The sequence below is a fragment of the Lepisosteus oculatus genome, chromosome 16, assembly GCF_040954835.1.
Source record: "Lepisosteus oculatus isolate fLepOcu1 chromosome 16, fLepOcu1.hap2, whole genome shotgun sequence".
NCBI classification, from domain to species: domain Eukaryota; kingdom Metazoa; phylum Chordata; class Actinopteri; order Semionotiformes; family Lepisosteidae; genus Lepisosteus; species Lepisosteus oculatus.
In genome coordinates this window covers 16,787,352-16,805,913 of record NC_090711.1, presented here as the reverse complement: position 1 = coordinate 16,805,913, position 18,562 = coordinate 16,787,352, and the positions used below count along the sequence as shown (strand labels likewise).

Sequence of the window (18,562 nt, the reverse complement as noted above, 5' to 3'; positions counted from 1 at the left end):
AGAGAAAAATATATTCTCGATGTGTATGTGTGTTTTATGAATTTGTGTGCCGGCATGTATGTGTGTAACTGTGAGTTTTGGTCTACTAAATGACGGTGTGAGTGTGTTTAGCCAGCAGGACTGGCTAGAGACGTAACTAAAGAGACTTGACGAAAATCAACTTAAGGAGATTGGAAAATATAAGAGCGTCTGAAACGTATAAGTACAGTACAGGTGGACGTAAAAGTAGTTAAACAGTTTTTGTATTTTTATACAATTAGTTGCAATAGTGGAAACAATTTGGTTTAATTCGAATGTCTCGAAACCAGACATGCTGAAACGCTGTAGGTTTAGAATCGAGACTGGGGAGAATAACGTCTTGTGAGAAAATCTGTTTACCTAACGATTAGATCCTGTAAATCCCTTGTAGCCTCCCTAAGTCTGTCCCAGTCCAGTGGTTAAAAATGTACTGTTAATGGAGTGTTGGTTTCTCTGTTAGGGGATACTGGAGCACTACTGTCATGCTTGTTTCACTCCTCTGTTCGACAGTGTGCTATGGATTAATGTATATGGGAAGACGGCAGGAGGCCACTGGAGTATTGGGACAGGAAGTTTTACTTGCCGAGTACCAGATTTTAATGGGTGGTTTTATCCCAGATCTATTGGGTTGGAATATTATGCATTATAAAGAATGACTATCCAGAACAGGGTATCACGTGGCTTCAACTGACTGTGATCACTCAGTATGTTGATGGTATTCTGAGTGCTTCCCCTGACGAGGAAACCCACAAGTCTGAGTTGCTTCAGCTTTAGAGTGTCTAATAGAAGCAGTTATGATAAGGCCCTTTTGTGTCTAGCATTGTGAAATTTTAACAGGGCCTGGGTGCAATGTTTTTACAGGGTGAGCACAACTCTTAACAGATCTGCTTAAGGGGGGAGTGCAGTACAAGATTGCCTTGGTTCCCGCAGCAAAAGCCGCCTGTAATAATTTGAAACAAGTTCTCTTACAGGTGCTGAGACTGGGGTTTCCTCAGATGGATCAACCATTCCTTTGTATTATTGCAAGTTGCTGACAGAGGCCACCCAAGGAGCCCGCGAGCAGGTCCTGGAGGCGTGGGGACCACCACCTGAAGGAGGGCACAACCTCATCCCAGGAGAGTGGGTGTGGATCAGGAAATTTCCTTCACAGGTTCTCCAGCCCAGGTGGGACGGGCCCTACCTAAATACCCTACCTAAATACTCTAAATAAGGAACGTGAGGGAAACATGTTTTCAGCACACTAATGGTCTGCACTTGGTTGGATGGAGTCGTTGCAACCTTACCATCGCTGCAAATATATCCACTTCTACCTTCCAAATTCCAGGATGGGATCGACACACCCCACAATTCGGTATAAGCTTCTTATTTTCAGAGGCATGGGGAGTGCCAAACGGAACATATTTCATTTGTGGAAAACGAGCCTACCCATGGTTGCCAGCCCAGTGGTCTGGCTCATGTTATTTAGGATATGTGGTTCCTCATATCCGTGTTCAAACCCACTGCCCCTTCGGACCTAACCACAGACCACAAAGAAAATTGGCTGATTGGGAATATTATTTAGGTATAATATTTCTACAAGCCGGCATGAACTTTCTGAGTCGAGAGTTAATTCAAATGGCCTCGACTTTAGAAGAATTAGCAAATTCTACCTCATCTAGTCTGAAGGCTGTTAATGATGAGATGGTAGCCCTCAGAACAGTGGCCATGCAGAACCGACTAGCTTTAGATTATGTACTGGCGGCCCAAGGAGGAACTTGTGCAGTAATTGGCACTGAATGCTGCACATATATTCCTGATAATTCTGAGCACATCTCAGATCTGGCCAGACACATTTAAAATGAGGGACAGAAATATCAGGACTATTATACTGAAAATATGGGAATTGGGTCTTGGGTAAAGTCTGTGTTTGGGGCCTGGGGTGGAACCTTTTTACAGTGTTTATTTGTAGGAATAGTATTGTTTATATGTATAATTGTAATCATCACGTGCACAAAAACATGTATCACATATCTTGCTATAACCGTGGAACGTACAATGTCATGGCAATACATACCTGTTTGCCAAGAAAGGAAAGATCTGCCCTGACATTGTATGTATAAAGATAGGCTACACTGACGTATGCCATATTTTATAAGGGGGGAATGAAGAAAAATGTGAAGACGGGGGTTTGAATTTAATCCTTTCTGTAGGGGGTTTAGACTTCTAAGTCACAAGCTGGGGTTTATGGCAGGAAAGGGGATTAACTGATAAGGATTGCAGATGCAAACTAGGAACCCCCCTGGGTGTAATGTTAAACTGACCATTTGTCCAGAACATCGTAAACTGGCCAAATACCATGAACCCCCCTCTTTACCATCAGACCGAGTGACGTCAGAAACGGAGAAGAAAACACTATATAACCCAAACGTTTGTAACAGTACGGGGAACAATACTTCGGTTTTGTTGTTTCTTGCGGGAAACAAGACTTCGGCTTTATTGTTCCTTGCATGCAATAAACTCTTCTGTTTTACTTAATCTCGGGATCAAGAACCTTATTTCTTCTGTTACAACAGTACAGAACCCAAAAGCAGGACAGAAATGTATATAAGTAGACCAGTTTAAGAAAAATCTAAACTCTGTTCAGATTTTGTCTGTGGTCTGCCGTTCTGGGTTGTTCTCAATCCCATAAAGCAGCAAAAAGCACACTTAAAACACAATGCAATTGTGATAAAATGTTATAGATTTCAAACATGCTGTTTTTGGTATTTTTCTCTGTAATTTCATGTAAGATTTAATTACCATTTTTTATACTTATTTTCTAAAACAATTTTGTTACACTTACTCCACAAATAATTACAGTATATCATCGGTAAGTATAGTTATTTGTTGTTTATCTATTATTAACAGGCTTTAATAAACGCCTATTGAAGTGTCTTTAAGAATCCAAATACAATGGGTAACATCTGGTTAGTGTCAACATTTCCAGCTTCAAAGCAAGGGCACAAAGCAAGGGTTGGAGATTCAGTGAGCAAAGTAATTGTAAAGTTTACCTTGGTTTACCTTAGTAATTAAATCATTAAGTGTGTCATCAACAGCCTACTAATAACAAACTACATTCAGTGTCATTATAGAGATGAGATGTTATGTATTGTCTGCTGTAAAGAACAGCGATAACATTTTTTATATCAGCTATGAGGTGCTTTTGCTGATAAATTTTAGAGGTGAAGAATTTTGACTGTAGTAGAGGACTGACATCAGACATTACTTCTGGTGTCACTCATTGTAACAGTTCACAATGGAAAGACAAACTGTGTTGTAGAGGACAGAGGTATTATTTGCCCGTTGTATTAGGATGGTGATAGTTTTTGTTCCCAGAAGACAGAAATGATTTTTATAAAGGAAATGTGAGTTGGATTCCTTTTTGTGTAAGAAAATATTAGTTTTATATTTTTCATTGCAGTTTCTGCTGACACCAATAAATGTTTAGTTTGAGCTTTTAAGTTTTGATTAAATGCCTGCTTAAATGTTTTTCCTAGATCATTTCTAAGTCACCAAAATAAGACACTGTTGGAAGGGGCTGATTTCTTTTGCAAGACACAGTGTAGAAGAAGGAAACCTTAGCTCCTTTAAAAACTCGAACCATCTCTTTTTCTCACTTTTACCCCAGTTTCCCAGAAACTTGAATGTAGGAGGTGTGTTTCTGGCATACACATACAGTTGCAAAGGTTTGGGCACCCCTGGCCAAACTCCAGATTTTGATGATTTTCTAGGTGAAAATAAGTTAACACAACCTCTGCAGCGAACAAAATCAAACTTGACATATTTCTGCAAATTTTAATGCACAGTTACTATTTATTTAATTAATTTAACAGATTGAAAACAGTAAATGTGGTATGTGCAAAAGTTTGGGCAGTACTTAGTAACACCTCCTTTGGCAGAGTTTGCATTAACTTCTTTTCACTTAGAAAACCAACAAAACATGTTATCTGGCAGGAGTCCACAAATTTTTAAATACAACTGTACATTATCAGGCTTGGAACGAACACACTGTCTGAAAATAAGGATACAATAGAGTTTGCTAGATCCAGAAACTTCTCTTACATCATTGAAAATAACCATAACAACCCAGCCAAACTGCCCCACCACATTACCTGCCTCACTGCAACTTTGCAACATATGTTTTTATTTCTTTAGCTTCAAGATCAACAACACCCAGAATCACATTCTCTGCACAATGCATTGTACCACCACGCCTCCTTCATGCTTACCTAGCTATACTGGTTCCCTTTTCTCTAACTTCTCTCTTCTTGACACTCCATCCATTAGTAAACTGGTTTCACATATGAAATCCACCTGTGACAGAGGGATCTCTGTCACCATCCGCAGAGAGTACATTACAAGTGTTACGATCCCTGCCTCTCGGCAACGGAGGAGGCAGAAGTAGGTGTAGCCCCTATCCATCAGTTCACCTATCAGTTTTCCCATTCACCACCACACCCCCGTCTCATCCTACTTAAACACCTGTCCTTCCCTACCTCGTTGCTCAGTATTGGTTTTCCCTATCGAGCTTCCTGGTTGCGCTTCTTCTACTCTGTGTTTGTCTTGGATTTCGGCTTACGGTTTTTCCCTTTGGACTTCGGCTTTTCAGATCTCGGCTTGGATTGGTACTTTCGCTCTGTCTTGGATAACTGGCTACCTCTGGATTCTCGGATTGCCCTACGGACTACGACTTCGGATCAAACTTCGGCTTCGGTACATGTTCCCTTTCGGATATCTTGCTCCCCCTGGACTCTCGGCTCGTTCCTACGATTACGGTTTACTTTCGGTTTACGACTTGGCTTTGTTCGCTCCTGCAAGTGGGTTCACTCACTAGTTCGGTCCCTATTACCGAACTCGTAACAACAAGACACTCATTATCCATCTTAAGTTACACAAGATCTCTCATACACTTTCCTGTCGGCTAGCTAGCTCATGAGGGTGCATACTCGGGGCTTGGCTAGCAGTTTCCTATTTTCATACACGCAATACATTATCACCTCTTATTTCAAAATCAGTTTCTGTTACCTGAAGAGACACAAACACAAACTCTGTTTCTCTTTATTTGTACTTATCTGTGTGAGAGAGCGCTCTGTCTGTTTGTTTGTCTCTTCAGTGTTGCTGTCCGACTTCCGGGTATTGTGGCCTCATGGGTCCAAACCTGATACCTGTTTTCAGCCTGGCTTTATAATGTCAACATGGATTGATGCATGTGCACATCTTCCAGTAAAGGAAGTATCATTCCTTTTACAGGAGGTTAAAAATAAGTTAAATGTATTCAGAGCTGGTATTTTTCTTTCTGTTTACACTATTCTTTAAAAGAAAGAAGGAATTCCCATGTTAGGGAAATTAGTTTATCTGGGGTGAAACTCAGCTCCATAATTTTGTAACAGTGGTACAGTCCAAAGGGGCAAGGCTATATGATACAGTACCTACAGTATTTAGGAGGGGGGGGAGAGATCTAACGGGGCTTAGTCTCGCTATTGCTACAGTGTGGAGCTGATAGGACCTAAGTGTGGTAGAACTCCTGATCTCTTTCTTAGAGAAAGGATTTGTTTTTTTGTGTGTGTGTGTACTAGTTCAATTTTGTTGTTGTTTTTTTTTTTGTTTTGCTATATATATAATTGTTTGTGGGGAGCATTGTCATAATATGCCATCATCTTTGCACCTAGGTGCAATTGCGGCTGAGCCATTATTCTGTTTTAAAAAGGACTCACTTGGGCACCCCTCCTGCCCTCCCGGTGACACCACCCCCAGCCTATTAGATCCCATCCCCACCACTTTATTTCAGTCCTGTTTCACTTCTCTCTGCTCTGTTGTCCTTAATCTAATAAATGAATCCTTGAGCACTGGTGTTGTACCAACAGTCCTCAAAACTGCATCTATTATCCTTGAAGTAAGAGACAAGATGTAAAAAGGGTCAGTTCTGCCTGAAAATTAGACTTCTAAGCAACAGGGGTTTATGGCAGGAAAGGGGGTTAACTGATAAGGATTCCAGATGCGAGCTAGGAACCCCCTGGGGGCGTAATCTTAAATTGACCATTTGGCCAGGGTCTCTGAACTGGCCAAATACCATGACCCCCCCCCTTACCATAACACCGAATGACGTCTGAAGCAGCAAGCAAGGACTATATAACCTAAAAGTTTGTACTGGCACATGGAACAATACTTCGGTTTTGTTGTTTCTTGCGGGAAACAAGACTTCGGCTTTATTGTTCCTTGCATGCAATAAACTCATCTGTTTTACTTCATCTTGGGATCCAGAACCTTATTCTTTCTGTTACAACATCCTTCTGCCAAAAAACAAACAAAAATGGCTCTGGACAATCTAAACAATTTTAGAGCCTGTTTCCGCCTGGAATTTTCACCCCTTAAAATGTTGTTATATCTCTGCAACATAACATAGCAGAGGCCTGGTTCAAGTCTTAAATTGAAGCAAACCCCCTTGGCATTAAGAGTAAATAATTTCTTTTAACTCTTAAAGTGTCCATTCAGCAGACAAAAATATACAGAAAAAAACAGCAGGCAAAATTTGTTTCCTGTCTTCAAAGATACATTTTTTCAAGGCCTGCCAAATAGATGAAAATGCCCTTGTCTATTAGCTTGGATAAAAATTTGGGACAGATTGATGAATTTGAAAAAAATCAACATATTTTCTTGTGAAGACTGGACCTGGAATGAAATCCCCCCCCCCTCCAAATTCTAAATATTATTGAAAGTCAATAAAGGTGCTTTATCTAGGTAATAAAAGCAGCACAAAAAACACTTTCTATTACAAAAACTGGTACAGCACCTGGTTAGTGTCAACATTTCCAGTTTCAAATCAAGGGGACATTTGCTGAGATTCAGTGATTAAAGCAATCGTACAGTAACTTTAGTTAATCAAATCATAAATTGTCATACAAAATCTAGGAAGGCAGCATAAAAAAGGCAGGTACAGAATGGAGGGCCAGAAAGACACAGAGAAGGACAGGAGAGGAAGACAGAAGGTGGATCATCCAAAAAGACCAGACTGGAGTGAAGTATTGAACCTTGTTAAGAGACAATACTACTATAGTGGATATTTTAAAACTGTGAGGGACTTACTGCTGAAGAAGTGAAGTATTATAAATGTTGGTAAACACAGGAGGCAGTTGATCAGCAAAATAGCTGAGGGCTGCAGCTGACAAACTGTCTGGGTCTGTGGCTTTTCTTTTATTTTGTTTTTTGAATAGTGCTCTTACTTCGTCGGTATGGATGGAGAATAGGGGAGGCAAAGGGGTAGAGGCAATGAGGAGGCCTTCACGTCATAATTTTCAAAGTGAGCATAAAACAGGTTCAGTTTATCTGGGAGACTGGGTCTGTAAGGATATTGGTAGAGTGTGATCCTTACGGGTTGCTGTACTGCACAGATGTAAATATTGTGTGTGTATATATACAGATGCAGCCATTCAAAATGTGCGGTAAAAACCCGCGGTACAGTAACCTACCCACAAGCCACCGCGGGGCACCGGAGGGTACCGCAGGGCAAGTGATTGGCTGGCCAAAATGACCGACAGGGGCACTCGTGGTGCATTGGTTGGTAGTGCAAAGATTTAATCATTTAATGTCTTTACTGTGCACATTTTAATCCGCTTAGTTTTGAATATTTATATGGATTTTACCACTAAAGGGAAATTTTAGTAGCTGAGCATAAAAAGAAGAGGAGCATAACGCATCTGAAGGTCATAAACGATATTAATTTAGGAACATAAACATTACTGTATGTATGTAAACTGTACTGTGTATGGCTGGTCTTGGTAGTTTAAAGAAAAAATACACACCAGTCTTTCATTTCTCCCTAAACATTTTAAGCATGAACGTTTTATGAAACGGTACCCAAATATGCGATTGCTGTATAAAATAATTTAAAAAAATTATTTAACACGAACATTAAGCTGTTTACATCTTCCGCCTGAGTACAGTCACCCGTTGCTACTCAACGCAGAATGGTGATTGGCTGACACCATCTGACACCCCTCTGATTGGAGAAAAAAGACGTGCTGGTTTGCTATACATACTGTACCAGGAAGAGGATTTCTTTCTATTCAAAACGTGTATTTTAAAAGTTTAAGAAGTTAAAACCTTACAGCGTTCACAGATTTCTAAACTGATCAGGATCGTTATCTTTGTCTTATGCATAATAATGTTCACCGCTCTGTCCAGCAAATTAATAATAAACTTTATTTTATATAGCTTATTAAACGAATAAGTAATTAGATTGCTCATAAACCTAATCACTTGCTTTTTCTTTTTATTTAGGCTCAGATTTCAACTATAGATCGTATTATTAATAACCATAATAACAACCAACCAACAAAAACAACCATATAAACATAATACCAACCAAAAACATTGATAACAACCACAATACAAAATCAAATAATCAAACCATTTTACTCTCGCAAAGTCCTCCAATTATCATAATCCCGCCCCTTATGCAAAACCAAACCTTCCTCCCATCCCAGTTAACTACACATTCCCAAACATAATTTCCATAGCCCCGCCCCTTATGTAAAACCAACATCCCTCCCCTGTTCTCTCTCTCCCCTGGCGGTTGTAATTGTATTTATTTTCAAATAAATTTTAGCAAAGTCATGTATTTTAAAAATCTTAAGATTTTTATATTTATGTCTTTATTTAGTGGTTTCATTAGTGACAAAGGCTAAACTTTCTTGGAAAAATGTCTTTTATGTAAACCATGTTTGCTATTAATTCATTCAGGGCTAAAATATGTTCATTGTCTTCTAATGAAAGAAGGGTTCCTTTCGCTGTAGTCGGGAGCCTAGCCTTTAACTAGTAAGTACTGTATTTACTGGGTTTTTGAGGGGGGGGGAGGTGTCTTTCGCTGGAAATCTCGCCTCCTACTTTGAAAATACCCGTGAAACCGGTTCAATTCGTCACAGCCAGCACTCCTGCAGAGAGTTGGGTTGTACTTGCAGTGTATACAGTACACGCGTTATGCTCTTCGTTAATGTCTGTGAAGTTTTATTTAATCTCTGAGCCATACTGATTCTTCTGGAAGCCAGTTTCCGCCAGGGAGTAAAAAAAAAAACACACTATGGTATTCTCTCCAATGCAGTGCAGTTAAAAACATACCTCTGATGCTGCTCCTAAATGAATATCGTTTATGACCATCAGAAGCTTTATGCTCCTTTTCTTTTTTCCAGTGGATTGAACAGGGAGAGGCATTTCATGATGTACTTTTCACTGATGAAACAACAGTGGCTCTGGAACAGTTTTCAACCAAGTCGTTTTATAAAAAGGGGAGATATGTACACGTTACTGAAGCTAAAAGTTTAGCCTTTGTCACTAATGTAAACACTAAATAAAGACATATAGAAATCCCTACGTTACAGACTGTATATGGCTGGTATTGGTAGTTTAAAGAAAAAATACACACCAGTATTCCACTTTCTCCCTAAACATTTTAAGCATCAGAGTCTTACATGTGGTTATTTCGAAAACGTTTGTACGTGCTCCTTCTTACCATGTTACTGTTTACTGTTAATGACCATATTAAGTTTAAGTGCATGTGGGCACTTTTCCTGTCCGTGGGGGGTGGACCGTCTTTCATTAGAAGGTTAGTCTGTTCTACTCTGAGAATGTAGACGGGGTGGAAAGTGCCCGCGGTCATTTAATTAGTATTCAAATCTTAGTTATCTTTCTAGTTCACAGGTTTGCATGCATAATTTAATTTTGAAAGCCACTGAGACATCAGGTACTACTGTTGTATTTATGAAAAAGAAACAAAACAAAAAACATACTAACAACTGTGCCATCCTACTCCTTAGTTAATACATTTTATTATTCATAAACAGTTAACATTGTTAGCAAAATATTTTGAATTATATTTAACCCTATTTTTTCTTTAGTTTTGTATTTAACTTATTATATGATAGTCAGACTTAATGTATATTAATGTATATTTGAACAATGAAAATATATTTTTACAAGATTTTACATTAAGCACTTAAAATTAATATGGTTAATAATAGTAAACTGTAACATGCTGTAACAAGATCGGTTAAACTGCGAAGAAAATCCTTTCAGAGAAAATGTTTCAGGTGTGAAGAACATAGATCTCCAATGCAATTTCAACCAAACCTGTTCCCACACACCCTGCCCCCACTACCATTAGAATATACACAAACATTTTAGCGTTTCATTCTGAGCAGAAGACCCTCACACCTGAAGAGTGCTGGCTGTGACGAATTAAACCGGTTTTACAGGTTTCAATCACAGACCATGTGTAATGGGACTCAGTAAAGTAACACACAGCGCCGCTGGATTTGATAATACTGTACCTAACCAAAATCCGCAATATGGAAACAGAACCTGTGTAATTGTTGATAGATGATGTACTCGTAACATTTTTTCAAGACGAACTACAACATTTAAAAAATGACTTGTATGTACTTGATATCTCTAATCAATCCACGGGTTCCAGCACAAAACGAAACTAAAACGCATACCGTTTCGCGCTTCTTATTAGTTGCTCAAAAGTAATTTGACCGTATGAAATGCATAATATAAACCTAGAAACATATACGTGAGCAGTACTTAAGCACTGTAGACATACCTCTCAAATACTGTAAATCAAGTTAAAAATATCTCAAGACCGATTCTGGTCGTAATTAAACCATGTTTCGTGTATGTTTTCTTTTTCATCTTGAAATAACTCATTTCTAAATACCTTTTTCACTGTTAACATCTTGTAGCAACTTTGCGACAAAATATACACTCTGACAGTTCATCCTGCTACCAACATTAAATAAAACAAATCTTAAGATGTCTATATTTATGTCTTTATTTAGTGGTTTCATTCGAAGCTTACAATGTTTAGGGAGAAATGGAATACTGGTGTGTATTTTTTTCTTTAAAGTACCGAGACCAGCCATATACTGTATGTTTATGTTAAGATTTCCCTTCAGTGGTAAAATTAGATATGAATATTCAATACTTAAATGGGCACAGTTAAGACATTAAATATACATATACATATTGTATACAGTACAGTTTGCATACGGTAATATGTTTATGTTACGCGATTAAAAAATAAATAAATAAAACTGAAAGGTCCAGCACCAGCTGGATTTGAACACACAACTTGCCACTTGGTAGTCACGCACCTAGACCAGTAGGCTACAAGACAGCTCACATAAGCAGGCAGCCAAAACAGCCCTACACAGCCCTGCCGCAGTACAGGGATATAATCATACCATTATTAAATTCTTGAGATACGCGATTCCATATAATATTCCCTTTTAATCAAATTTTAAAAGTATGCTTGTTGACTCCGGTATCACGTTAGTTAAAGACTTCGAAGCTTACAATGTTTAGGGAGAAATGGAATACTGGTGTGTATTTTTTTCTTTTCATGATAGGTGTCGCATTTTAAATCATTTTCGTAGTTAGAAATTATGAAACGCCCTGTTAAAAGCAAGGAAGTTTTTATGCCTGTTGAAGTAAAACAAAATGCCTGACAAAGTATGGCTTGGACAGATTCCAAGTGCTTGTACAAATGTGCTAAAGAAATTATACTTTGAGTATACAGCTTGTCCAAAGTCATCCATTATTAATACTATTAGTAATATCTTCAGTAAAGGCTTTGATGCATAAATATTTCTGATAAACGTAGGTTGTGTACTTTTGTCCAACTGAGCAATCTTGCTTTCATAAAATATACCAACATTTTAATGACTGATGATTAACATGCTGTAATACACAGTTCAAAATTAAAGGCTCAAATGCTGTACATGAGAGGTTAAGCTCCCCCTGGCGGTTTTACAAGGCGACGCCGGATAGATAACCACGTGACACACGTTCACTGTGTGATACCGCGTGATACTGCGACACTCCCACCGGGGTATGCCGCGAAATACCTCACCCATTTTGAATGGCTGCATCTGTATAGAGTAGTAGATTGAGGGGCAGTTGGTAATGCATCTACTGCGTTAGTGTTGTAAGAGTTAAAGAGCACTGTGTTCATCTGAATCTAATTCTACCTACAACGTGAGTATTTTGTTCGCAAAAACATTTTCAATTTGGTGGTTATTTGGGGGTAATTTACATATTGATTAACCCACTCAGCCTGTTGTTGATTTTGACCATTGTAGTAACTCCCTTGTATATTATATATTATATATTTATTATATATTATTTCTTTTCAGTGTAAGGGAAAGGCAGTTCTGATGAATAAACTAATAAACCCACACTGGCAGTTTTAATTTAGCTTGTGACACTAAATAAATGAGGTAACAAACTACATTTCTCAGTATCCCACACAATCATTCAATCAGAGTGACACTTTGGCAGTTCAGTGGTACAATTCTCATCTGCCACACAGGAGGCCTGGGTCTGATTTCTGACCAATGCACAAGCTGTACTTTCTTTCACAAATTGCCCTTTTGAGATATTAAAGACTCTCAGCCCTCAGTCTCATCGGAGACCATTTGAATTCACACAAGGAGCTTAACCCTGACTGGTGCTACACACAACCCTGACTGGTGGCTCTCTCAGCCTGCCACCTGTTAACTTTAACGTTTCCAGTCCTGTCCTGCTTCTCATCCTGCTGCTAGCAACCCTGGTCTATGTCACTTCATCCACCAGACACTCATTAGGACGACTCCAGCTGTGCCTGTCTGCAACTCCGAGCAACTTTGGATCCTCTGTCTAATCAAATCTCTTCAGTTACATCTATCTTCTTTGTATTTCCATTTCCATATCCACAATAAACCAGGCTGTTTCATGCAAACATTCCCCACCACACCACTGGCTGTCACTTGACTGGGGCTAAACAGTAATAACAAAGACAGCTACTGGGAAACATATCCTGTCTCTTTGCCAGGTTTTCTCCTGAAAGAATGCATCCAGGAAAATCTGAAATCGGAATTCATCTGGCTATCAATTCTGAAAGAATCGGTATCCATGTTGGTCATTCTTTCACTGCTGGAGAAGGCCAGCCAAGCTTACATTTTTACAAACTTCAGTCTGTGGAAGTGTACAACTTGGGCTGCATCCCAAGTACTGGTTGATACTCTTCAGTCTGTGCAATGCCCTGGGTATTTTCCTGCATCTGATTCAGGGATTTAATATAGAAGTTTGTAGTGGTCAACTTGTACAAAATCTTGGTCTTCTTCAGGACCCAACAGTAATGGAATCATTAGATGAATCAAAATTGTAATTGGCTTTAATAATTAAATATAATTTCATTTAATTTAACACAATAACTATTTTGTAGTCTTTTGTAAAAAAAATTAGATACAGGCTGTAGGGAAAAAAAGGAAACAAATGAAACTTCCTAAAGGGAAGGTAAAGCAAACTACTTGACCACCAGACTACTTGACCACCAGACCTACAATCTTTGGGATACTTGGAAAGGGTAAGGGAATTTAAAGATGTCTTTAAACAGAAATCACAACTGATTTCTATTATTGATAATATCTTAAAGCCACTATCTATATTTTTTTCAATTAAAATCTAAAATGTCAAATATATCAATCTTTTTTTATTAAATCAGAGGTAGTAAACTGGGTGAAAACACTAGCAGAATCTCCTGATATGATGGCACTCCTCCAAAGACAGATGTGAAATCAACTACACAGCAAGAGCTCATGAAAGCATTTATTTTTAGCTCCACCCAGCAGCTATAAATATATTTTATTAATATTAATACATTAATATTATAAATAAGATTTGGGAATATTATTTTCCAGTTATTTTTATTTCCCATTACCCAAGTCCACATTAATATTATTCATATTACATATTAAAGCAGCTTAAATGAATCTGCCATTTCACTAACATCCAACGCACCAAAGCTGCCACCTATTGATCTTTGGACAGTGAAGTGCTAAATGCAGCATGCAGAAACATACCACAATTTACCTCACATTGCTTAAAACTAAGACAAGTCTTGACACACATTCTAGATTGCTCACAAAGGTCACAAAACTCCAAGACAGTGACTGAGGGAAATCCAAGGCCAGGGTCTAGAGGTGAACGAGAATCCAGAGCCAGAATGAGAGTGTAGAATCAAGGTCAAGAAACAGGCCAAAATCCAAAAACCAGGTTAGGAGTCCAGGAAGAACAAGCAGACAAATCTCAGGACAAAGATAAGGTAAACGATGAACAGGGAAGTAAACAGGAGTAGGAGACAAATGCAGGAACAAGAGAAGAATGTAGCAAAGGCTAGAGCTCAGAGTAATGACAACAATACTAAGCACTGTTTGAACCATGAGCAGGATTTAAGTAGGCTTTATGACGGGAGGAATGGTGAGTTAGGGTCACCAAGTCGTACTGAGGGTGTGCACTAGGCAAGCAAGGATTAGTTACTGACATCTGCTTGCTCTGCACCTCTGCTGCACAGTAAGAGCAGGCACCATAGGTTGGGGTGCCCTCTGGTGGCAAGATGGTGGAACCATAACATTACTTAAACTAAACAGGTGTGAGCCTGGTCAGTATCTGGATTGAAAATTTCCCAGGAAAGCTAAGGTTGCTGCTGGAAGGGTTGTTAGTGGGACCAGAAGGAAGCCCTCATCTTATGATCTGTACCTAAGTGCCTGAGTGCCAGGGAAACTAGTGAAAACTTGTGTGGTCCTATGAATGAGATGTAAAACCAAGGTCCTGACTCTCCATGGTCATAAAATATTCTCAGGTAATTTCTCAAAAAGAGTAGATGTCTTATCCTGGTCCTGGTCAAATTTCTCCCTGGCCTAGCCCTTACCAATCATGGCCTCCTAATAATCCCCATCTTTGTAGAGATCAGAATTGAGCTGGTGCCTTTTGTACTGGGCAGAGATGAAATGCTAGTTTTATTTTTACCTGCAGGGCTTTGCAGTTTGAAGTTGAGGAAGCTCCCTGTGATGTAGAGAGTGAGGTTACTGACTGAGGGGTCAACATAGAATGAAAATATTTCCTCTGTTTTTCCTGGATCACTCACAGACTGGAACAGTGTCACCTAGAATCAAAGAGCAATACATGTTTAAGTGGATGAATACCATAAAATGAAAATGACCAAAATTTGATATCAATAATGAAGTTAAACCATTTCACTAGAAAGCATAAACAGACTTATAATTTGTACTTACATTAAAGTAAACAAGCAAGGAAAGCTTTGTTTATCTTTATTAAAGATAATCAGTGTGACATAGCTCTAGACACACAAAACTTAAAAAAGTAATAAAAATGACTGACCTTAGCAGTTACCACTTGCACTACTTATACAGTATGTGTGGACTTTGATCTGCTTGCACTTGTTGTCTTTTTTTGTTTTCCACTTCTGCCCTCTGACTCTGCACTCTATTTCCCCTAGCAAAACTAGCTCTCTGCTCAACACAGGCAACAGGCACTCTACTCAATTCCCTAATATTCACATATTCCCCAGTATATAAGGAGGAATGATTGTACCAAATATCTGCATTTGTTCTTGAGACTGATTTTATGTTTCCACATCCTATTATTTTTCCAATTATTCTCTTCATGTGCAACACATTTTTATAATAGGACAGTCACAATAACATTGATCTTGACACCATGCATTAATGTGTCAAGCAGCAGCCATATCATCCTGGAACTCACAACTGGCAACCCACTGAAGCTAAGCAGGTGTGAGCCTGGTCAGTACCTGGATGGGAGAACTCCTGGGAAAAACTAAGGTTGCTGCTGGAAGAGGTGTTAGTGGGGCCAGCAGGGGGTGTTCACCCTGTAGTCCATGTCGGTCCTAATGCCCCAGTATAGTGATGGGGACACTACACTGTAAACAGGCGCCGTCCTTCGGATGAGACGTAAAACCGAGTTCCTGACTCTCTGTGGTCATTAAAAATCCCAGGGTGTTTCTCGAAAAGAGTAGGGGTGTAACCCCGGTGTCCTGGCCAAATTTCCCATTGGCCCTTACCAATCATGGCCTCCTAATAATCCCCCTCTATGAATTGACTACATTACTCTGCTCTCCTCCCCACTGATAGCTGATGTGTGGTGAGCGTTCTGGTGCACTATGGCTGCCGTTGCATCATCCAGGTGAATGCTGCACATTGGTGGTGGTGGAGGGGAGTCGCCATTACCTGTAAAGTGCTTTGAGTGGAGTGTCCAGAAAAGTGCTATATAAGTGTAAGCAATTATTATTATTAATGTAAATTGAGAAAAATCTGAATGGGCTTATATTCTCAATGGAAAATAATCCATTCATTAAATACTTCAAGAAAAAGCAGAAAAATAAGTTTAGGAACATAAATATACTATCAGCACACATAACGACAGTCAGGACCATAAGACTAAGGTACTGTATATAGAAAACAAATTGCAAATTTTAATCAACTGAGATCCAACACTGAAAGCATGTTTTACCATAGCAGCACTGGAGGAAATGATAGCAGAGGCCTCTGACATCCGACCGTGAACTTTGCTGACGCGTACTGCCTGCCCCCCTGATGTCTGTGCCAGGTCCTGGTACAGCAGGGCTGCATCTTGAGAGGTTCGACCAGCAACCAGCTGCCCGTGTTTCTGACCACTGCTGCTCCTCTGTCGCCGCCATGACAGGCTGGCTGTGAGCAAGAAGCTGACCTGGAGTGTAAAGCAGAGAGAGGGTTGGGGATTGTAATAACAGCAGAGGGTTATTATAGATCCCCAAGTAAACTAGAAAACTAATCTCATTGATAACTATTAATTTAAAATTCTTTAGTTAAATATCTAGAACGTTTTATATAAGTGAAAGGAATTATTATGTTTATTATAAAGTACAATGTAATCGTTATTAATTGCTCTGTTGTTTATTCCATGATTTTGCAACTGCAAAAGTTGGTGTTATTTTGAAGTAATATTGTTTGTTTCACACATTGTTTTCATCAACATTTCTCAATCTATCGATTACTCTTTACAGAGAAAAGGGTAGTCTGGACAATCAACCAACACAGCTGAAATAAAGGAAAATTAGATTCGTTTTCAATATCTTTGTTTCGTACTGGATACAAATACATTTTATTAATGAGATGGAGCGGGTATCCAAATAAAGCCTACACCTTCTGTTTTAAAGGAGAGTGGGGGTACAAAGAACCCAAGAGAGAAGTAAAATGCATCAGATAAATAGTTGTACATTGCTAAATACAAAGTGTATTAGAAAAAAAATGCAAAAAATTGAAGGAACTTCATTAAGTAGGTGATTACAATGTAACTGAAATCTCTAAAAAATAACAACATGAAGGGATTGGTATAGAATTAATGGATCCATATCATTCTGAAGAAATAAGGAGGATGGCAGAGACAGAATTTCTTACTGGAATTTCAGAGATGGAGTCATATTGATTTGGCATTTACGTATTTGTTGTATATGTCTTTGAATATGAGCATTAGGTTGTGCATTCACCAAACATTAATTGCTACTGGTATCATGACTTCAGGCTTTAAAACCACAAAATGTGAAATATATGCAAGAGTGTGAATACTATTGCAAGACACTGATTATGATTAATACTTTAAATGTAAAAGCTTTATGACTATACTGTTGACAACCAAATTCAGATAGTAATTAAAATGCACTCTTAAATAATGAAATCAAGGATGTAGATAGGAAAAAAGGTTTTAATATGAGATTTAAATTTGCCTCAAAAATGATTAGGAAACCTCATAAGGGATTGCAGCACCCCAAAATAAACTGTAGACATGACCGTGACCTGCTTCCTGTACTCAGTTTGAAAGAGCACTTATATCTTAAGGAATTACACTATCAGTCTTGTCTTTTAAATTTTTAAAAGAAAAACAAAATTGAGAGAGCAATTGGGGACCTGCTGAAATACCGAGGTATGACTTTATAATTGTATAGGAATTCCAAATATTTATTTTCAGGAAAGAACATATGAATTCTTAAAGCTTATTAAAAAATGAAACCTACACGTACAGTATGAGAAGTAAATGTAGTAAGATATGGTGTAGGAAGATATGGAATTGGAACACAGAGTACTTCTTATAAATAGAAAACATTTCATTTAATGTGATTCTTACAGCTAGGTAATTGCAAACTCACTTGCTGTAGCTCTGTAGTTCTGTCCTTAAATACCTCAAGATAACTGTCATCCTGCATTTGTCTTTTTAAAATATATTTTGCATTTAGCCACTGTTCTTCCAGAGAGAAAGTATCATAAACAATCAAGGTCAGAGGGTAATCTTACTTTCAAGTACCCCACAAATGTGTGTTTTACCAGACAGTTGTTAGAAAAGAAATCCTCTACAGTATTGTATATCTTTTTCGGAGCAGCATGGTGGCGCAGTGGTTAGCAATGCTGCCTTGCAGCAGTGGGGACCTGGCTTCAATACTGGACCTGATGAGCTGTGTGGTGTTTGTATGTTCTCTCTGAGTTCACAAGGGTTCCCTCTGGGTGCTTAAGTTTCCTACCACAGTCCAAAAACATACTGTTAGACTAATGGGCTTCTGAGAAAACTGGCCCTGGCATCATTGTGTGCACATCTGTCTTTGTGTCTGTCTGCCTTGTGATGGACCCCATCCAGCTTGTACTCT

The 18,562-nt window shown here is 38.7% G+C and overlaps 1 protein-coding gene across 1 annotated transcript in view; it reads right to left on the bottom strand.

The window, feature by feature from the left end:
- The window catches only part of LOC102694522 (von Willebrand factor A domain-containing protein 7-like), a 111,286-nt gene that overhangs the window by 19,465 nt on the left and 73,259 nt on the right, over positions 1-18,562 (bottom strand). Inside the window, exons 9-10 of the mRNA XM_069179656.1 lie at positions 16,399-16,614; positions 14,878-15,013 (exon numbers count right to left, since the gene is read on the bottom strand). Coding sequence (XP_069035757.1) covers positions 14,878-15,013; positions 16,399-16,614 — 352 coding nt within the window. The remainder of the gene's footprint in view (positions 1-14,877; positions 15,014-16,398; positions 16,615-18,562) is intronic.